Source organism: Astatotilapia calliptera, chromosome 17 (assembly GCF_964374335.1).
Source record: "Astatotilapia calliptera chromosome 17, fAstCal68.1, whole genome shotgun sequence".
In the NCBI taxonomy this organism is placed as follows: domain Eukaryota; kingdom Metazoa; phylum Chordata; class Actinopteri; order Cichliformes; family Cichlidae; genus Astatotilapia; species Astatotilapia calliptera.
Window position 1 is genome coordinate 30,813,309 of NC_137438.1, and position 22,967 is coordinate 30,836,275.

General features: G+C 39.3%; 1 protein-coding gene and 1 long non-coding RNA gene across 11 annotated transcripts in view; both read left to right on the plus strand.

Annotated features, from left to right (window-relative positions):
* The first annotated feature begins 455 nt into the window (after window positions 1–455).
* Window positions 456–4,393, plus strand: LOC145421390 (uncharacterized). Its single transcript, XR_013902733.1, has 2 exons — window positions 456–1,033; window positions 4,150–4,393. It is a non-coding gene; the product is annotated as an uncharacterized LOC145421390 (long non-coding RNA).
* Window positions 4,394–17,384: 12,991 nt separating this feature from the next.
* The window catches only part of LOC113009090 (ninjurin-2-like), a 38,099-nt gene continuing 32,516 nt past the window's right edge, over window positions 17,385–22,967 (plus strand). For 8 of the 10 annotated variants that reach the window (XM_026147182.2, XM_026147184.2, XM_080291650.1 and 5 more), the window contains exon 1: window positions 17,433–17,670. In XM_026147182.2, coding sequence (XP_026002967.1) covers window positions 17,575–17,670 — 96 coding nt within the window. In that variant the 5' untranslated portion in view covers window positions 17,433–17,574. Of the gene's footprint in view, window positions 17,671–22,967 lie in introns of all 10 variants that reach the window. The other 2 variants (XM_026147181.2, XM_026147179.2) reach the window with 2 other exon arrangements.

The following is a 22,967-nucleotide window of genomic DNA, read 5'->3' on the forward strand; positions in this document are numbered from 1 at the left end:
CTGTTTTCTTCAGGTACTTGAAGCATATATGTTGAAGTGATGGAGATCCAGCTGTGCCCCTTCGTGGATCTACTGGAGCAGCTTCAGCAATAGTAAGTACTGTAAGCTCTCAAGCTCTCAGTGTCATTCTAATAGAAAAGCTATCATATAATGTAGGATGTATTATTCAGTCATTAGAAATAAGAAACACGTGTTAATTATTTTATAATGTAGGGAGAAATGGATCCGAAATTGATTTGACTTTTTTTCGTTTTTAAGTTAATAGTTGACTAATAATTAATAATTGTCTGTATTGAAAAGTAAGCAAAGACAGTTTCTGTTTTAGGCTCATTTTTTGTTCATTGTCAAGCAAACAGAAAAGGTTATTCAGCAGACCCTTCGATCTTATTTTGACAACTCAAGCCGGAAATGGTTTTATTTCCTGCTGAGGTAATTTACAACGGCTACCGGAGGCAAACCCGTGCATAATGACCCACCAGACAGCAGCAGTGTGAACCAACACGCGCCGCTCATCGTGTTTTTATTTCATTTGTTTTTAACACGTGCTTTGCCATTTTTTATTTAGACCGATAATTGTTGAGGCTGTTCAATGACGCCCCCACCATCTTTTCCTAAATATTGACTAATTTACCCTGAAAGAAAGAGGCTTTCACTTCAGCAGCAGGCCCACTCTATGCTCACGTTTTCTTTAATTTTTTTAAAATAAAATTTCACTTCACTAATTTGGAAACACACTTCACGCTTGCTGCTTCCTCCAGATTGTCATGCAAATGTTATTTTACTAAAGCAACTGTTTTGAAAATGCCACACACAAAAATCTGATTGTGGATTGTGAAAACTGCTGACTAATTTTCACGGTCATCACCAACAGCTTTCATCTGAACTTAAAGTTTCCACGGTGAACAGCAGGATGATTCGCTCTGTGTCGCTGGTACAGGAAAATCAGCTGGTAAAGAGTTGAAAAGGATGTGTTCACGCCTGTGACTTCTACCTGTGTTTGTTACTGGAAGCAGTGGCAAGGCTACAGCAAAAAGTGAGCCATTAACTTGTTTTTGTTTTTGGAGTTTTCACATGGCCACCTGTAGCTTAATGTGCCAGCGAAACAGGAACGAGTGTCTCAACGCAGATCAATTTTTTCAAGCCTGGTCTTCGTTCCTAGTGCGTGTGTGTGAGGTGGTGTTCCTTTGCCTGTGTGTGCATGCTGCACATTTTTATCCTGCACTTTCCTTTAGGCAAAGAAAGAATTATGAGGTTGCAAAAACAGGTTAGCCAAGTACAGACTAAAGCAGATAAAGTATACAAAAGCACTCCTGAATGCAGGAAGTGTCCGTAAAAATACAGCCTGTGACACTCAAAATGCAAAATGTGTCTTCATAGGAGAACATATTTTGTTCCACAAAGTTACAGGCCACAACAAAGGCATCTGCAGTTCCTGTGAAGTGACAATGCTGCCCATCGATAAACATTAAACATTTCTATAAGCTCAGGTAGCATCCTGACCCCACTGTGCTGTAGCGTGCAGCTAATCTCATTTAAAGGAGCAGTTGGGCATGTATGCATATTTGCTTTCTTGCAGTGAGTTGGCTGAGCCGTCAAGCAAGCCTAATTAAAGCTTAATATCCTAATGTGTGCATCCTAATATATTACATCCCAGAGTATGTTATTATAACTTGAGGCACACAGAGAGTTTATGGAGAACATGCATGACCGAGATACTCCAGTCTGCTTTCCCCCTACACAACAGGCTGAACAGGCTTAATGTCACTTTTCCTTTTTATTACTATCTGACTGGTGTTGGCGAATATGGATGACATTCTGCTAAAATTTGAATTTGTGGAAATTGCAAGAAGAGAAGAAAAGCTTCACATAAATATTTAATGTATAGTCATGAGAGAGTTCTCAGTTATCTCAGATTTAGTCAAGGAAATCAGTAAGCATATCACAAAATGTCAAAATAGTCTTTTCACCTTTAACTATCATGTCTCTAATTCCAGGACAGTTGTTTATGCTTTTCAAGCATAACCTGGAGAGAACTGAAAGCTTCTCCTTTTTTTTACCATTGCAGTCATTTCACAGGAAGTCACTTTGGTTTGCATTGTAAAACCTGGAATCCAGTTTGCCTGGAATCCATTATCTAAAGAATTAGACTCATTTGAAACTCTTTAATTGTTGTTCAGAGTGCAGGCAGTCGCAGGAGAGCTACAGTCATGGAACAAAGAAAGCACAAAGAAAGCACAAACTCTGTCAATTCTAAGGTTTTACATATCAGGACATAACAAAAACAAATCTGGTCCTCAGCAGGTCTTAAAATTAAGTTACTATAACCTCAGATGAACAACAAAATATGACACATTACACTGTTAGTATGTGTTTAGGAGGAAGTAAGAACATCAGCCATGATTTTAGATAAGCAGTTGTTGTGCTGCGCATCAACCAGGGGAGAGCTATAAGGTTATTTCTGAATATTAAAGCCTACAGTGAGAAAGATTATTCAAAAGTGGAAAATGTCCAACATAGTTGCCAGTCGTTCCCAGGATTGGAAGTCCCAGAAAATTCTCCTAAAGGTTAGGTAATATGCAATGCTCAGAGAAAATGGAAAAGCCCAAGAGCTACATCTCTATAGGCCTCACTTAGCATGTTAATAATGAAAGTCCAATGAGAAAACAACAGGACATCTATGGCTTGTTTGGAAAGGTTGCATGGTGAAAGCCGCTTCTTTCTAAAATGAGCTTGGCAGCAGATTGGCAGCAAGAGAGTAAAGTGGAGATGTTTGGCCATAATGCACAAAGCCATATTTAGATAAAGCCAACTGTCAAACATGATGGTGGAGGGCCAATGATTTTGGGTTGTTTTGCAACCACAGAACCTGGGCACCTTACAGTCACTGAGTCAAATACGAACTTCTTTGTATACCAAAGTATTCTAAAGTCAAATATGAAGCTATTTGTACAACAGCTAAAGCTTGGCTGAAACTGGGTGATGTAACAGGGCAACAATCCCAAGCACAGAAGTAAATCTATAACAGAATGACAAAAAAAAAAGAAAATAATCATGGTGTCGTAATGGTCCGGTCCAGTTTAAGAAGCACGCGAATAAACAAGTGCCCACAAACTTCAATGATCTGAAGCAACATTGTAAAGAAGAGTGAGAAAAAATTTGTCCACAATGACATGAGAAATATTGATAAAGTTCTAAACTGGTGCTAAGGGTGGTCCTACAAGCTATTAAATCATGGAGCGTACTATATTTACACACACTGCTTCTGCATTTTGGCTCAGTATTTGTTAAGCAAATAATGACACAGTGTAATATGTCATGTGTTCCGTTCATCAACGGTTACAATTACCTAATTCTAAGCCCTGAAAAGGACAACATTTTTTAATGTCCATACATGTATGATCGTAGAACAGACAGAGGGTGTACTTTTCTTTTTTTTTTTCACCATGACTGTACATTCAAGCAGATCATTTTCACAGAAATTCAGTACCTTAGAGCTTCAGGCAAGCTTCATTCACTGACAAAGGGTTTTCTGAAACACACAATGCAACACTTCAACCACTTCCTTTTTTGTCATTTCTCTTTATGCCCCAGTAACCTAGTTTTATCTAACTTTGCTTCAAACACAGCGCTACCCCACTCCAGTCCGTTTTGCTTGTCCAACCTGTTTTTTCAACGTAATCTGGGTGCTGTTAGTTCTAGTTAAATGAGCCGCCATAAATCTGACGTTTAAAAAAACAATAATAATAATGATTGAAGTTATGCCAAAAGCATGAGCAATTTTGTTTGCATTTATAATAACACTCTTAAAATAACACTCTCACTCATTTTTTTTAATATTAGAATGACAACACTATTTTCATAGTCACCAGGAAATGTGATTGATTAAATTCCAGTTGGCTTATTCCACCCTTTGGCTATACTGACTCCACTACAACAACATTTCATATTATCCCCAAGTTTTACTGATAAAAGTGCAACGTTTCAGTGTTATCTTTCCTTCTATATGGTCTCTTTAAAATGCATTTCATTATTTTTCATCCTTAACGGGAGGTGCGGGCCGTGCTTTTCCGCAGTATGTGCTACAGCTTCTTTTTTGCGGAGCTTCTTACACCTCATAATGATACTAAAAGAGGTTTCTATGTGTTACAGTGCACGCTGTTAAAAACCATCTTACTCTGGCCCTGAAACTCACCCACTCAGCACATGCAGAAGCAAGCAAAAGAAGAAGCTGGAGACCAAAGCTGAACCAAGAATATGTAAAGAGGAAATATGCAAAGGAGGGCTGCTGACATGGCAGTGCAAGTACATCAGTTACTGGTGGGTGAATCTTCATGCGATTTGAATGTATCTATATGTAAAACATAGTGCACAATAAACACAGTATGGGTTCTTGTGTCACGTGTTTGGTGATGTCAGAAAAAATCTGACCTTCCAAGCAAGTTCCAGCAGGCTGGGGAATTTGTCGAAACTTGGCTCAGGTAGTCAAAATAAGCCTGTATGTGTATCTTTCACTTAAATAAACACCAGGGTACATCTTCTTGGCAACCTGTCTTTGTCACTGCTGCATCTCTTGCATGGTAGATACACCAATTTTTATATACTCTTGCATTTTATGTTCCTCTTTAACTGTTGCATCATATATTACCGTAATTTGATCAATGTGTGAGGCCTGTGACCAATCAGATGCTGGTTGGCTGCTATGATTACTAACTAATGCTTCTCTGCACTTAAAAAAGAAAAGCTAGCATTTGACTAATTTCTTGCTATTCTAACTTTGCCTTCTGTGGGTGTGGAAACACTTAGACTTATTTAAACGACTAATTTCTGTATTTTGAGTGCACTGATCAAGGACTGGAGCAGAATTAACATAGGAAGAGAATAGCATGGTTAATGCTTTTAAGGTCCTTTCTTTCTTTCTTTTTCTGTTTTGCATCGAAACATTAGCTTACCCTAAACTTATTTGAATTACAGCTTCCAACGAAAGTGTGTGGGTGCTTCTGAGTGTCAAAGGATGTGCTTTAAAAGCTCTCATTTTGCAACATTGAACCTGTCACTTCCCTTCTCAGTTATACTGCATGCAGCTCGCACTTTCTTTCTCTCTTTCTTTCTGAGTGCCTTTATATGTATGTGTGTGTGTGTGTGTGTGTGTGTGTGTGTGTGTGTGTGTGTGTGTAGCTTTTAAAGAAAGCCTTGCACTGAGAAGGAAAAAAAGGCTCAATGTCTGGATCTACTGTGCAATGTAGGCTAATGTTTGAGATAATTAACTAATTTAGTGGCGTGTACTTGCAGTCAAATGGAATTGAGGACTGAATAAATGTGCAATACATTTTATTACCAGGTAGTGACACTAAAGAGTCCAGTCCGTTATTGCCAAAGTTTGATTGCACTTTCACTCCATTCCATACATCTCCACACAGACTTGTTAGAAACCCATTACTCTGATATATATATATATATATATATATATATATATATATATATATATATATATATATATATATATATATATATATATATATATATATATATATATATATATATATATATATATATATATATATGATTACCTCTCATTTAGCTCTCCTTTTTTCTAATTTGCAGTTAAGAAAAAAACCCTACCATGTCATATTTAACCTGCTCATGTGCCCGCAAATGAGCACCTTTAATAGATGGCTGTGTGACAAACGACATTTAGTCACAATAATCCTCTGTATCTTTTTGCTTCCTGGTACCTCTTGGGTGTTAAATCTAAGCATTTACAAATACTTCATAGCTGAAAGGTTTCAATCGTAGAATTTGCTGGGATATTATTTAATGAAATCCAACTGCAAAATGCAGCTGAGAGAAGCCAGGACTCATAGCATGTGTGTGCTTGTTCACACCACTGTGTGCTCACATGTGCTGTAGTCTGCAGTCTGCCCTAAAGCCACATTGTAAAAATAACAGTGGCCATAAATGCCAAAGTGTTTTCATGAAATAAACTGTAAAGCCAATAACACAGGCTAAACCTTTCAGCTTTTTCCACTTACTAGGTTTGCTAAAGAGACAGCTCAAGGTTCAACTGTATCCTGTCAGAATAAATATAAAACGAGAGTGCAGAAGCTGTAAATGGGAGATGAACTGTGCCAGGGGCTCAACAACTGGCTGGACCAGACATGCAAGTGTTCATCAGAAAAGCAGTGTCACTGGATTAAAAAGGAGCGCGTAGCAGGTGAAATGTTTTACATATTACCATTTTTAAGATTTGTAACAACAAAGCAATGAGTGGGTGCACCATTTTTAATTATCTGCAGCTTTGTTTTAAAATTTAATTTCCTGTTTCAAAGGGAAAGTTAACTGAAGCCACATGAAAATCAGATTTCACTTTCGGAGTGTGTGTTTTTGTGCAAATAGATGTCTGCAAAATGTGTCCACTTCCACTTTACGCTTCAAGTAGGGGTAATTTTAGACACAAGAAGAGGCATTATCAGCAATTCTACAATAGGAATATCAAAGCATTTGCTTTTCTAAATTGTTGAGGACCTTTTATTCATATGAGCATGTGATTCATTTTGTATGCAGTCTGCGAGACGGTCTCCCACATTCAGTGCTTTGCCAACCTCTTTTATCAAAGCCCCCTTGCTGTGTGTGAGTCATTCAAATTTACAGCACCTTTGGAAACATCTAGTCATCATTGGAAGAAGAGTCTGCATCTTATAATAGAGTATAATAGATGCTGCGGGAAACCAGGCCAGAGACACACTTAAATGAGTAACAATCAATTGTTGACCCATTTTTCTTTATAACTTTTCTAAAGCTGTCAAGCCTTGTCAGTGCTTTAACGTTCTGCTTGAATAGCAAAATAGTTGTGAAGGTAAAAGTAATAAAGAACAGAGCCGAATTTTATAAAAGGCTGACTGCACTCATAAACTATATTTAAACAGCTGTCATTAGAAGTGGAGGGTTATACTTTTAAGTTGCTGACAAGACCACAGCCAAGATTTTCAGTTAATAGATTAATGTATGTTAAACAAACAGGATGTTGAGGTTTTGCAGAGATGTGACCACTAACCATGTGAAGTTAACTTGTTAACATTTTGGACCTGTATTGATAATGGTGACAACGTTGGATCAAGTTAATAAGGCCCAGTCACACAAGCCTAGAGACAAATATACAGGCATTTGGCAACCTCCAGTTATGAGGTTTGGCAGGATGGGCTTTAGATTCTGTTTTTCTTTTTTTTGTGTGTTAATGTATCTGCTTTTAGCCTCAGGTGGAGTTACTGGATTGGCACTGTGCCTGTGAGTGGAAGTCTTCCCCCCCGGCTGTTCTCCCCCCACTTGTCTCCTACTGTTTAATCAAGCTGGGTATTTCCAGGCAGATGGGTGCCACAGTTCTCTGCCAGATCATCCTCGCTAACACTCAGGGCTCCAAAGTTTTCAGTAGTTTCTTGTGCTTACCCCTGTTTAACCTCCTTGCGATTACTTTGGTTCCAAGCAGACAGCCACAGAAACCTGTAATTTGCATGTATGACGTCAACTAGTCTATAAACTCTCACCAGCTACTCTCCGAGCAATTGCAAGACTGTAGAAAGTGAGGGACAAAACGTAATGTCTGCAGTTCTGAGGCACAATTTTCACTTTGATGGTGAAGGTTCTCTATTTCCAATTTGCGATGCACTTTTTCAAATTCTACTGCCGTTTGGAGAGTAGTTGGCAAGTGTTTGCAGACATTACAGGCAATTTGCCAGTGACCAGAGCGATCACAAGCAGGTTTTTTGCTGCAGCGCCCTCTTTGCAACTCATTTTACCTAGTAACAGTTAGCAACCTTCAGGAACCACTCACCACTCATTGTCTAATTGTTAGGTGATATTTATAGCTCAAAAAACATCATTCAAGCTTTCCATAGGTTTTAGGCAACATGATTGATATGTTTTTTTCATTACTTATACTTTCTTTAGCAGCAAATTTGCATTCTAGGATTGTTTTTAGTTTTTTCTGCAGTATATAAAAATTGGTGTATCTCAAAAATAAAGATATGAAGACACTCAAAATAAATTTCCTGTTGTTGTAAACAATTTTGTGCAACTTTTTTGTATTTAAAGTTTTGAGGGATAAAGCTCTTAAATTTCTCTAAGTAGAAATATATGTAAAAGACAAAACAAAAACAATTTTCAATTTTTTTGTAGTTTATTGCACTTTTTTGCAATTTATGTAGTTACTATGGACTTAATGCATACATATTATTAAAATTTGGGCTATAACAGATGTATTGATGTATAGCAACTTGAAATGCTCCCAAAAATGGCACTACAGCATGTAAAAATATAAAGTAAGCTCTGGCGGACTTGGTTCTATGGTAGGTCTTAAAGGGTTAACTACTATAGGTCGAAGCATTGTTTTGTTCATTAATGCCAAAAACTTGTCACAGACCAAGCTTTAAAAACTCAGATGCACTATATGTATGTATGTATACTATATGCTTGTTTCATACAGAGATTAGTGTGCTTGTATGTGTATGAAAAGACTCAAGTAAAAATGGCAAACTACAACACATGTCCTGAGCAGGTGGAAGATTAAAGTGTGCACCTGCTCATCTGTCAGTGAAAACAAACTAGCGCTTTGATCTGTTACACCGTCATCCCACAGTTCCCCGCTGCATCGGATGTGTATGTTTGTCTGCTAATGCGGGCATTACAGTGTGAGTTTTGTTCGGCCCAGCGATGCTTATGGTATCAGATCAAGTAACATGTTTAGATGTACAAATTCGCCTTATTAACTTTGAAATTGTGAAGTGTTTTATCCTTCCAGCCAGAGAGTGTGCGTATTATGGGTATTGTGGGGAAATTGTACTATTGGGTATCTGCATAATAAATCATAAATCAATGTAAAGGTTAAGACATTTAAGTTTAAGTAAAAGCTAGTGAAGCAGTATTTATGCTTTGGAGCACGTCATGGAATGTAAGTGGCTGTAATGGCTCCCGATGTGATGGAAACATGACTGTGTGCGCGCGTGTGTGTGTGCACGCATGCGCATTACTGCAGTGAAAACCTTTGGAGCATAAAGGCCCTTTTATCAGTGCTTGGATGAGAGACTGGTACTGTCTGCTTAGTGTGCATGTGTGTGTATGACAGCAATGTACAAAGCGAGAGGTCAGTACTGCCTGGTACTCAGCTGCTGAAGCCCTATCTTTGTGTGTGTGTGTGTGTGTGTGTGTGTGTGTGTGTGTGTGTGTGTGTGTGTGTGTGTGTGTGAGAGAGAGAGAGAGAGAGAGAGAGCGTGCGCGAGAGAGAGAGAAAGAGACAGACAGAGAGAGAAAAAGAGATGGGATGAGAGCATGAACAAATGACTAATGGCACAAAAACAATGCATAATGACAAAGTGTCACATCACAGCTGATTTTAGGTTTTTTGGAGTTTGAATCAAGTCTTAGGTCATTTAAGACAAGCCCAAGATAAGCTTCAAATGAGGTCTCAAGCATTGTCTCAATTAACTGTTTGCTGTGAGTGGAAGCAAACAGCCTGCTTTGTTATTGTTGCATTGTCTTTCACAGTTTCCATGCCCACATGGCTCACTTGCAGGCTCCTTGATTCCAGATAAGATTAAACAAAAGCAGCTTCCTGTGTCTTGCTGAGACTTGCCAACTAAAATGTCAGCTGTTGCTGACAAATTTTATGCACTGTAGCTTGCTGGAGATGAGCTTATATTAGCAATATACATTGGTTAATAAATTGCTAAAGTGTTTATAAGTACTGAGGTTAAAACCGATGTCGTATAAGGTGCTTGCCGTTGACATTACGTTGAGCCCACTTGTCTTTGTGCTCCTTTTTTGCGCAGGAGCACTTAGATGCATGAACAGAAGGAGCATTGCAAACCCCGAGTCAAAGATACATCCCATAATGCACCGGGACACATATTCAGTGTTGAATGTTTGGGGTCTTTCAACATCATGTAACCTCACTCAGCCAAGCCAGCCAGGGTTGATCAAGTCCTGGCTTGTGTTCCAGCAGCACTGGCCCACAGACCATTCCCCCTGATTCAAAGCCATCTGGAAGCCCTCCATGGCAGACTCGATTGCTTTCCTTTTTGTAGCACTTGAGATCCCAAGTAGCTCATAGACCTTGCACAGAGGCTTACAAGAAAAGCCTCTGCACACCACTTCGATAGGCTCACACCATGCCTTCCAGATTCTCCTTCAATACAGGGAGAAGCCTCCTGTTATTAGTGGGCTGATACCCCTTAAACCACAGCCAGTCACTGGCATCACATCATAATTGGACAATCCCTATGTGGTTGAGATTTCACAGTATCCATAGTAGTCTGCAGTGAACATTTCTTGAGAATAAACAAAATATTATTTCAATTTTGCATTAGTATTGTTAACTATTAATTATCTATTAGTAAATGTTCAGATAAGATGTCCCATGCTTTTTTAGAGGGCACAATACCACCTGGACCCAAACCCAGACTTAAACCTTTAGTTTGTGGATCCCTGCTTTGAAGACTTTAGATTACATTTTAGCCATCTTGGGTTTTTTTGGAGGAAGAGACATGCCTACTTGGAAGACAGTGAAGTGTTAAATTATCAGTTAATATCAGTAAACTTGGTGAGAAAGGGCATCAATATGGATGCATTAGTGGTGAGGAACATTCAAATAAAATAGTGGAGTTTCACTCTCAAAAGTACAAAGTACAGAAGGACTGTTAGTGCAGTTAACTACACAGCATGCCGTAATGTTTGACCGATAGTTGCATGCTTCTCGAGGCACCAGCACTATAACCACAGTCAGGAGGTACAGTTCAATGATTTGAATTACCTTAAGTCATGCTCAGATGCCAGCATGATGATGAAAACCAATTCTTTCAAACTCCTTGCACCAGAAGTAATGAGGCATTTTTCTGTTGTTTATGTATGGCCTGTAAACTCATATCTTCTTGTAATTTTGTATCACATGTGCATTGCCTTTTTTTCTAATGGTTTGAACTATTTTTCCACCTAGCTTGAGTTAGTCAAATCAATCTCTCCCTAGGGTAACTTTGGTGTAGTTCAACTTTTTCCAGCTGGGTACATAGAGGTGTATTCAAAGTAGCCTCCCCAACACTGCTAAGACTGTAGATGGCATTAGTTGCCTCCATACATGTGTGTGTCCTCGTTCACGTACACAGGACGTCCCAAACAAGGACACTTTCATAGAAAAATTGCTTCAGAATGCTAAGTTTGCACCATGCTGCCATTTTAACATATTTACTTATGTTTTTCCTGCATTGCCTTAACCAAGATCTTGCAGGATAATTTTAGAAAGTGCACACTGCTTCTTTTTGTTTACAGCTTGCATATAAAAAGAAAGTCGGTAGTGCTCTCTAAAATGCCTCCCATTGCATTCCCAGTAAAGGGCTCACAGAAACAATTCATACCTTAACTCCTCATTATGAGTGTCATGCCTGCAGCTCTAAGTAGATTTAAAACACCACATGGTCCTTCAAGGGTTTCTGAGGGCGAACACTATTCACCCTGGTCCATGTGGTGTGTGTATCACTTTTACCTTGACAAGTAACATGACTCATTTTTCATCCAATTTAAATGGTTGCGTGCAAATCACAACAGAAATCTGCTTGGATGCTATAAATAAAATACATTCCATTAAAAGTATTCCAGTTCCGGGCACTGAAGTCTTTTAGCTCCCATTCAGTGTTTTGCACGGTATTGTAAGTGATTCACAACAAGTCAAGTCGAGTCAAGTCAGTCTTATCTATCTAATCCACTATCACATATCGCATTTGCCTTAAGGTGGTTTAGAATGTGTACAAAATTCAGCCCTCTTTTGTAATTCTATTATGAATTTGGAAAGGGAAGTAAATACCTCTAAAATACTCTGGGGAGGAGCACAGATCCCACTTTAAGTAAAGAAAGCAACACCTTCATACAGCATTGTTTACAGTCAAGCTAAACTGCTACATGAAGAGCTAAAGCAGCACAAAGCTCTGGGATTACTGAAGCAAAATGAAACACATGAGCTTAAGCGCTAACTGCTCTTTAGTTCCCATTTGCACATTCAGTAGTTAACCTCCTTGTTGAAGGTTTGAACTCAAGAAGCTTCTCCATAAAGTGCCATTTTATCTTTACAGTGAAACACTATTTTTGAGAGGGATTACACATTTAGCTGCTGGTCAAAAACCCACTGTAGGTCTCTGTAAACCATGGCAGTAAGTAAAGATTTTAGCCCATAAGTGGAACTATTTTGTCTCCACAGCAGGTATTATTTTAAGCAAGAACTGGGTTAAAGTCAGCGTGCTCTCTAGCTGGCACAGTCCAAAGACTCTCTGTTTCTAGGAACCGAAGAATGAAAAGGTTTGGCTGAGTAATGAGATGTCTCGTGTAAACAGTGGTTTCTAGGAACGATTACGGAATTTTAAAAAAACTTGTGGGCACAACAGTTGGCTTTTAACCTCTCATTTACGGATTAACTTGGAATCTATTACTTAAATGGGCCAACAAACTTCACATAAGTCAAGTAGCCCATTTCAGGCTGTTAAATAATTACTATTCATCTCCAAATCCCTTAAAGACGACAGATGTTTAATTCTGGAAAACCACAGAAGCAAAAATAATTCCTCGGACAGTGTCAGCTGAGATTAGTACAGTTCCTGGAAGCTGAAAGCAGCAAACTAAAAAAGAAGTGAAAGGGAAGATATTTCTGCTTTTAACCGCACTGACACATATCTAAAATTTGAGAGGAAAAGCTCTGTAGCAAAGATATATTGCATAATAATTCTAGTAAGCTGCTTATCTTTAATGCTGACACAACCATTCAGTGGTTGTATTGTCCTTTTATTTTAATTAAATGTCATCTGATTTATCTCTGGTGTTAGTTTCAGTTTCAAGCATGTTAGTGTGGCGACTGCTCCTAAAGGACATCTTTGTTTACAACGTCAGGCTATTTTTCGTTTCATGATGTGCCAAATGTTTGCAGTTGGTGAAAGGTCAGGACTGCAGACAGTCACTTTCTCCTATGAAGCCATGCTGCTGTAACAGATGCAGTTACATTAGCATTATCTTGCTGAAATATGCAAGGTTTTCCCTAAAAAGGAGAGCCTGGATGGGAGTGTATGTTGCTCTAAAACCTGTATCTGCCTTTCAGCACTCATTTTGCCTTTCCAGTGTAAGATGCTAATTCCATATGGTTTTGAACTGAAGGCAGGTCTCTCTCATCTTTAGTTTTGAAGAGCGTTCCAATTTGCCTCAGTTGATTTTATTGAGCTTTGGCCCACAGACATTTCTGGATGATGTTCATGTACGGCCTCCTCTGTGCATGATAGCGCTTTGTAGATGGCGCGATAAACTGTGTTGACATACAGTGATTACTCAAAGTGCTGTGATTTTGATCAAAGAATCATCCCTGTTTTCGATGTAGTGCTACCTGAGGACTGAAGATCACGGCTATGCAATATATATTTTTGCCTTTGAGCACAGAGATTTGGCCACATTATTTTGATGATATTAGGTACTGTAGATGCTGTGTTCAAACTCTTTTCATTATTTTACACTTAAAAATGTTCATCTTGTTCCACAAATTACAGAAAGGTTTTTGCAGTCTTGTGAACTAACTTCTATCTTTACTTCTGAGAAACCTGGATGCGTTTTTATATCCAATCATGTTAATAACCTGTAACCAATTAATCTAATTAGTTCAAAAGGTAGGCAGCACGGTGGCACGGTGGTTAGCACTGTTGCCGCACAGCAAGAAGGTCCTGAGTTCAATTCCAACATCAGGCCGGGGTCTTTCTGTGTGGAGTTTGCATGTTCTCCCCGTGTTTGCGTGGGTTCTCTCCGGGTACTCCGGCTTCCTCCCACCGTCCAAAGACATGCAGCTTGTGGGGATAGGTTAATTGGATAATCCAAATTGTCACTAGGTGTGAATGTGCAAATGAATGTGAGTGCGAATGGTTGTCTGTCCCTGTGTGTTGGCCCTGCGACAGACTGCCGACCTGTCCAGGGTGTACCCCGCCTCTCGCCCTATGACAGCTGGGATAGGCTCCAGCGCCCCCCGCGACCCTGAAAAGGACAAGCGGAAGCGAATGGATGGATGGATAGTTCAAAAGGTTCCTACAGCTCTTTCTTTTTAGTAGCACTTACTTACCAGCCTTTTATTGTCTGGTCTCAACCTTTTTTTTAGATCTGTTGTTCAAAATGATTGAAAATTTTCCATGAAACAGTAAAATATCTCAGTTTTTTTGTATTGCTACATTGTTTCTGAATTTGCTGTGTGCTATGTTCTCTCACTTCACACAATGAAACTCTTCCCTTCTGAGATTTTTGAGGATTTGTGTTTAGAGCAGTTTATTTAGTTATTTTTGACCTTGAATGTTAATGTCTTTAAAAAAAGAGAGAAGAAAACACTTGCTTTGTTGAGTTAAATACATATGAGTGAGAAAGAAAGAGAAGTAAAATAACAACAGATCATAAGTTTGTGCCGTTGCTGTATTTGTTTATGGAGGGTTATTTTTGGTGCCTTTTTCAGTTCCTGTATTTCTCAGTCAAGCTCTAACAGAGGCCATTAAATTATGTACTATAATAAACCTGTTTTTTTACATTATAAAAGTTTTGTTGTTCTAGTCCTAAATGGTCGCCAGCTAGTGTATCTTTGGATCTGAACAGATACTAATGGGTAACATATCGAGAGTAATCTGTAAGCCAGCTGGGCTAAATTTAAAGTCAGAATTTTTCAGTGTAAGTTTTTCTTGACTAGAGTTTAAAATGGGCTGGGACTGTCACATTTTGAATGATTCTTTTATTTACAGTATGTTTTAGGTACTATATAGATGGATTTAGATTTAGCACAGATTAGAAAGCTGGCCTGTTTATTTGTTGGATATTTATCTGGCAACAATATTTTAATATGTCTGGGCTATTGGATGGAGTCACACCTAAATTTACACAAAAGTCTTTAATATTTAAATGATCATAAAAATTGTAGCTGCCTGTAAAAAACAACAACCCCAAAACAAATTCTAACCAATAAAAAGTGTCAGGCTGGAGAATGATTAACAGAGAGCTAAGACGTAAGTTGCACCTTTGGGTGATAATCTTTTTAGGGTTGTCATTAGACTTGTCATTTGTTGTAACATAAAGCTGCTTTTAAAGCTTCACAGTTAACCAACAAAAAAAAATCACTGTCAATGTCAATAAATGACTCATTTGTATTCATTTAAATGAATAAAAATGCGATTTTAAGTCAACTACAGTCAATCACCTGTTAGCTAACATAGCAGCTAGCTGGCTAAACTTAGCTTATTTTTTGCTAACATTGTCACCAGCAAGGTATTACCTCATGTCACATAATTATTAACTATGTGGAGTTTGTAATGTAATTTTTGTTGTATTTCTTTACTGACGTCACTAATTAGTAGACTCACTTTATCATTTTGTCAAGTCATTATAAGTCGTTGTTTATGTTTCTTACTTTAAGTGTTGTAGGTGGGGAGAGGAGGTGAATTATGTAAAGGGACTCTGATGTTATGTGGTAAAATAGGCTGAATGGAAATCAATACACAGGCTGTTAGAGGCAACCAAAACAGTTGTGGAAAGCCTAATATTTCTTAAGTGGTATGAAAAATGTTACAAAGTTAACCTTGAGAGTAGCAAAGCATTTCACTCATCAATAGTAGTCTGCAGCCAAGCAGATAGTTTTGGTATAACGTGTCCAGTTTTTGAGATAGCTGCATGTTGAAATTATATGGCCTGTGTCCACATAATATACACTCAACAAAAATATAAACGCAACACCTTTGTTACTGCTCCCATTCCCCATGGGATGGACGTAGAGACCTAAAATTCATTCCACATACACAATATAACCATCCCTCCCAAACAGTGGTCACAAATCAGTCCAAATGTGTGGTAGTGGGCACATCTGCTATATTGAGATAATCCATCCCACCTCACAGGTGTGCCACATCAGGATGCTGATCTGACATCATGAGTAGTGCACAGGTGTACCTCAGACTGCCCACAACAAAAGGCCACCCTGGAATGTGCAGTTTTATCTCACAGCAAAATGCCACAGATGCAACAAGCAATGAGGGAGCGTGCAATTGGCATGCTGACAGCAGAAATGTCAACCAGATCTGTCGCCCGTGCATTGAATGTTCATTTCTCAACCATAAGCCGTCTCCACAGGCGTTCCAGAGAATATGGCAGCACATCCAACCGGCCTCACAACCGCAGACCTCGTGTAACCACGCCAGCCCAGGACCTCCACATCCAGCAGGTTCACCTCCAAGATCGTCTGAGACCAGCCACCCAGACAGCTGCTGGAACAATTGGTTTGCACAACCAAACAATTTCTGCACAAACTGTCAGAAACCGTCTCAGGGACGCTCAACTGCATGCCCGTCGTCCTCATCGGGGTCTTGACCTGACTCCAGCTCGTCGCCGTAACAGACTTGTGTGGGCAAATGCTCACATTCGATGGCGTCTGGCACGTTGGAGAGGTGTGCGCTTCACGGATGAATCATGGTTCACATTGTTCAGGGCAGATGGCAGCTGAGAATGTCCCAGTTCTTGCATGGCCAGCATACTCACCGGACATGTCACCCATTGAGCATGTTCGGGATGTGCTTGACCGGCGTATACGACAGCGTGTACCAGTTCCCACGAATATCCAACAACCTCGCACAGCCATTGAAGTGGAGTGGACCAACATTCCACAGGCCACAATTGACAATCTGATAGACTCCATGCGACGATGTGTTGCACTGCATGAGGCAAATGGTGGTCACACCAGATACTGACCGGTTCTGGGTCCCCAGACCCCCAATAGCGCAAAAAACTGCACATTCCAGGGTGGCCTTTTGTTGTGGGCAGTCTGAGGTACACCTGTGCACTACTCATGATGTCAGATCAGCATCCTGATGTGGCACACCTGTGAGGTGGGATGGATTATCTCAATATAGCAGATGTGCCCACTACCACACATTTGGACTGATTTGTGACCACTGTTTGGGAGGGATGGTTATATTGTGTCTGTGGAATGAATTTTAGGTCTCTACGTCCATCCCATGGGGAATGGGAGCAGCAACAAAGGTGTTGCGTTTATATTTTTGTTGAGTGTAGTATGGAGCATAGTTTCACAGAGCCTGGGCTCCTTGAATTTAAAAAGCTGCAAACTCCCAACAATGAAGCCTCAGTGCTTTACTGGGAGCACACCTGACCTCAGTTAATTTGACAGAAATACAGCAATGCGTTTGTTGTGCAAACAGGCACAAATAGACACACAAAATATGTATTTGTTTTCGAGCCTTTTAGAATTTTTTAATAGATTAAAGGAGAGAATACTGGCAAAAAAAAAAAGACAGTGGGAAACTGAAAGAGTGCAAAGCGAGAGTCAGGCACAGGGAGAGAGACCAGGGTAGGCTGAATAAGCTGTTTGTTTGTCCCTCTGTTGTCCACCCTGGGCTTGCCTTGTGCCTGGCGTCCAGGGTGATTTCCCTTCACAACGACCACTGCCGCTCTTGCATTAGTATTTTCACTGCTGTGAGAGTAGCATTCAAGGGTGTACTGTGTTTAGTTGCTTGCTCCTCAACGGGCCTCATTATGCAGGGAATGGGAAAGACCGAGAGAGGAGAGCAGGGCCGAGACATCGACCTGACATCGCTGAGATCCACCATGCCAGCCAGCGGGCCCCTTCAGGTTAGTATACTTAAAAAGGCAGAAAAACTTATAAATAACTATAGATGAATTGCTTATTTTATTAAGCAAAAGCATTGCCTTCCTATCTGCCTTCCTTTTATTTCACCCTCTTCCTTAGTTCCTATTTCCCTCACTCTTTAATCTGACTTTTTTCTTAGTCCTGAGAGTTTGTTACTCTGAATCATTGCTTCTATCTTGGCTTTACCACAAAGCTGTGGTATGTTCTGCCTGTGTGAGAGCTGAGGATCAAAAGGCTGCCCTGTGGTTCTCTTGGTTAGGTTAAGTGCCTGTACTCGATCCCAAGACTAAGACACAACTACAGCATCCATCAAATATCAATTAGGGCCTGGGTGCAAAGGTTAATAATACCTTTTAAAGTAGCTGTGGGTCAAAGAAACAGGTATGCACGAATATAGAGATAGAAAAGGGGTCGTAGTATAATTGGAGTTTTTAGAGGTTGCATTTATTTTTTGATATTCCCATACTTTACACACGAATTTAAGCTACATTTAGTTTATTCACAAATATTTTGGATTTTATTCAAAAAGATTGAAGCTTCTTTTTTCAAATAATCATCTGCCTCAATTTCACAGAAGTTATAGATATTTACATAACTGTTCCTGGTGTCTTCTGCTGGTCTGTAATAGAGGTAACAGGGTTCCTCCACATCAACCAGCAGAGCTATCAGTTACTGGCACAGTATTTTTAGCTACACAGTCTCCAGTGAACAAAGTGGGATTACTTAAGACAAGCTGTGTGTGTTTGTGTGCGTGAGTGTGTGTGAGACAGTGATAGATGTGGAAGACAGGGTATTCGCTCAGTTCATCAGCATATGTAAATGTCCATATTACATATAAATTTATTGTATATACATCATTTTGGTATGTAAATGATGTGTGTAAAATTCTCAATGAGATAAGCAGAATTCTGGATCTTAAATAAAGTGCTGTTTGCTTCTTTTTGTACATACATTTTTGGAAATGCATGCTTTTTCAACGCAGACAGTAAATGTCCTTTTCGGTGACCCCCTACTGTTATCACATTAGCGACAACTTTATTCTATCTCATAGGTTATCTGCCCGCTAACCACATCCAAATGTAGCATGAATGCTTGTACTGTTTATTCATAAAACTGAGATTCATAACACACTCTTTGACTTTTCACCAGTTCTGTTTTGATAAGTCGTAATCTGATAACAGTTAAACAGAGAACAATGTTACAGTTTATTGAAATGGTATTCATCATATCTGTAGCACGGGTATGAATATGAATGAATGTGAATATATTAGCAGCAACTAATAAGACAGGAAGGCTTGAAGAGAGAGAAGAAAAAGACTTGTTTGGATAAGCTGAGAACCTGTACAGTACCATTTGGCCACGTTCTGCCACTATAGTGACTCCAGTGATAATAACATCACTTTAATGTATATCTGCAGATGTCAAGTCCTCCCCGGAACTATTCATTTGAACCATAGTGGCATAATTATATGATGACAGACACAAGGAGGGAAATGTGGGATCTTCAGTAAAGCAGAAACAAGTTTACCAAAGCATGCGTGCACATGAATGCGTGTTTAAGGAAGCGTGTGTTTAAGAACTCACTCTTTCAGCACAATATGCATCCCGTATGTTATGCCAGCTCAAACTTGTGGTCTGTGTGTATATGACTAATGCTAATGCCTTTATTCATGTCATATGTATTTGTTGTGTTGTGCCAACAGCCAGTTTAAAATCAAAACACTTGCATCAAGGTACTTTATACTTTACAGTATTCTAGTAAATACCCCAACAATCAGATTAAATTTTCTGTGCAAGCACTTTGTGACTGTGGGAAAGAAAAGCTCTCTTTTAACAGGGGAAAATAACCAGCGAAACCAGGCTCAGCGAGTTGCAGTCATCAGCAGCGACAAGAGCAAAAAATTGCATCATTGAATTGAATAATGAAAAATGTTGGCAAATAAGGGTTGTCAGATATACACACAGTGCTTTTAGTGTTTACGGAGCAAACATCTGACCATCATCTGAATTTGTCTCAAGACACACTCAGAATATCTTTGTCATGTGATTAAAAAAATAGCTATAAATTGAGCTTGATATAGGCAGTAGGTGGTCATCCATGTAGTCACCTGTCCAGGCTTTACCTCACCTCCTGCTCAGTGTCATCTAGAATAATAATAATGTATACTTTATTGATCCCCGTGGGGAAATTACTTGTTTTTCTCTGCATTTGACCCATTCACTCAGTGAAGCAGTGGGCAGCCACTAAGCAAGCGCCCGGGGAGCAGTGAGTAGGGACGGTACCTTGCTCAGGGTAGCCGTTCAGTGGATTCGAACCCCCGACCTTCCAATCATGGAGAAACTACTCTACCTACTGACCTATCCCTGCTCCTAGAATAGGCTCCAGGCCTCGATAATGTTATCCACAATAAGGTAGTAGAGCTGAGGAATTGCTGGGATCTTTTTGGTTGAGATTTAGATTCATATATGCTACTGTGGAATAAAACAGGACTGTTGATACAGAATTATTACCCAGAAGGATTTCTTGGTCTTTGAGTTCATGACATCGTCACAATATCCTGATATAATGCAGTAGCATAGCTTCAGAGTGAGAGCTTCCCCAAAGAGAAGCATATTATTTTCTGAAATTAGATCTATGAGGCTTTCATTCAGTGTCTCTGTGAGCCTGTCATGATGAATCTATTTCCATGGTGTGAAAGCTTTACACCTCTAAGTCACTCTCTATGTATAGAGCACAGCAAGAGGGTGTGGAGCGCCAATACAGAATTAGGAGGAATCACACGGCCTCTCCAAGCTTGGCACTCATGTTTCAAAGAAAGAGAATGACCACACTGTTCGAGGAGGATGGTCACAGTATGTTTAGTGATTAGAAAAAACCCTCTTATTTTTAGTGTTTGATTGTGAACAAGCTCTTAAGATTACTTGGAGAAATCAATAAAGTGAAAATAACCTTAAAGCAGACATTAAAGACTAGAATTTGGTGTAAACACTTAAAATGTTGCTGTTCTTCCAACACCATGGATCTCCTTGGTTACCAACATTGCTAAATTTTACACTTATAGATTAAACCTTCCATGCTTTTTCAAGGATTTCTAGCTTATTCAGTGGTGACATTCAGCTTTCATAGTGTTTTTACAGACATAGAAATGGCATCAATATCTTAGTGTGAGGACATAATGCAAAAAGTGAAAATTGAAACACAGGCATAAGAATTATTTCAGAGAAGTGTAAAATCATGTGAGCAAGCCTGAGCTGGCCATCAACTGACTTTGGTAGATGTCAGGAAAGAAAGGTCACTTCAGAGCAAGTCTTGCACGCCAATCACAGAAAATAGTAGTAATATACATATTAGTTTACCAAAGATTAAATATAATAAGGGAGGTCTGCATGTGTCTTATATAGTACTATGAAAAATTCTTGAGTCACCCTAGTAGGTGCGACAGTTTATTAAAACGTGCAAACGTACATAAAATACATTATCTAAGGCAAAAACAGGTTTTACAACTAGCTTGAAAGTCAATATTTGGTATGATCACCTTTATTCTTCAACTCAGCCTTGCCTCTTCTAGGCAAGCCTCCTTTGATTTCTTGAAGTAGTCTTCAGAAGTGATTCTCCAGACTTCTTGAACATCTTTCAAAGGTCTTTTTTGGACGTTGGCTTCCTTTTGTTCCATTCTCTGCCGAGATGATCTGACACTGCTTACACAATGTCGAGGTCCAGGCTCAACATTATTCACATGGCTGATAGGATTCCCTTGTGTGTTCTTCTGTCCAGGTGCGACTTTACTGCCCTGGCAGTGTGCTTGGGGTCATTATCATGCTGAAAAAGGAACATCCTGCCAATCAGACACTTTCAGATACTTTCCATGATATTGCGTGGTGAATCGAATTCTGACCATATTCTTCTGCATTCATTCCAGGTTTTGTAACTTGGCATACCTCAGCTTTTTCTCCCTGTTTTTTTCCTTAAGAATGGCCTCTTGGCAACCACCCTTCCACTGAGACCTTTTCTGAGGCTGTGGTGAACAGTAGATGAATCATCTGAAGGGTCAGATGCATCTCTCAAGTCCTGTGTCAGGTCTTTGCTGGATTTTCCCCCCCTATTTCTTAAGGACATGACTTTCAGATACGGTTCATCTGCTGTAGATTTTTTTTTTTAGGCCTGTCACCTCTTCTTTTGTCCTCCACTTGAGTAGTTTGCTTAAGTCCTAGACAATAACTCTTTGGGAAAACTCCTTGTTGACTCATAAATACTGTTTTACACCTGTCAGACTGTGTTATCTTGAGATTTTTAGATTCAACTAAAGAAAAAAAATTGTGACAGGCTATTAACAAAGTTCCTGAAGATAAAGTTCTTTGTTAGATAAGTTGCTTCATTAGGTTGTCTGTTACACTGGTTTAGTAAACACAAAATCATTCATCTGACAATGATCAGGTCCAAGAACTGGACTGAAAACGCGTGGAAAAGCAGCAAATATATATATAAAAAAGATGAGAGCTATTGCTCAAGACCACATTAAAAATTCCAGGAAAGTCTGGCTTCTTCAAAACAAAATATGCAGAGTGTACATTACTGTAGTGTCTATATAACAAGGACTATATCACAAAACTTTGTTTTTGCTTTGTCTTTCTTGTTTCTTGAGCTATGCATCACATCAGTTCAATTTTATTTATATAGTGCCAAATCACAGCAATAACTTATTGGGGAGATCTACATTTATTTGCACAAGTGTCTTCCTTATGGGCTCAAAAAGCAAGAACCCATCATAGTTGGGTTAAAGCTAGGTTAAATACTACGAGTACACAGTTGATTAGAAATGTAAATCAGTATAATGGCCTCTAAAGTTATGGAAACACAAGTCTGTGTGCATGTCTGTGATTGTGCGTGTAACCACCTCTTGGCCCCTACATGGCAAATGTTACATTCTGAGTGTAGGTGTGAAGTATGAGAGTGCATGCATGTCTCTGTAATTCTAGGAACCGTCATCTGACGCCCGGCCGAGCCTCATCTTTAACTGAAATGGAATGACTGTTGTTGTTTAATGACTCGTGTTGTGTAATAGGTGTAACCAAACTGTGGGTCACATTCTTTTCCATTGTATATGTGTGCAAGTAGAAAGAGTTGTGTAATTTACCAGATATGTACAATAGAGTGTGAGTAGCTTGTAATTACATGGTACAGCACAGAATATGTGACAACTTTGTCCAAAGCGACTTGTTTTTAAAAAGCTTATTACATGGTGCATCAGCAACGATTTGTCAGTTGCAATAGGGTAGA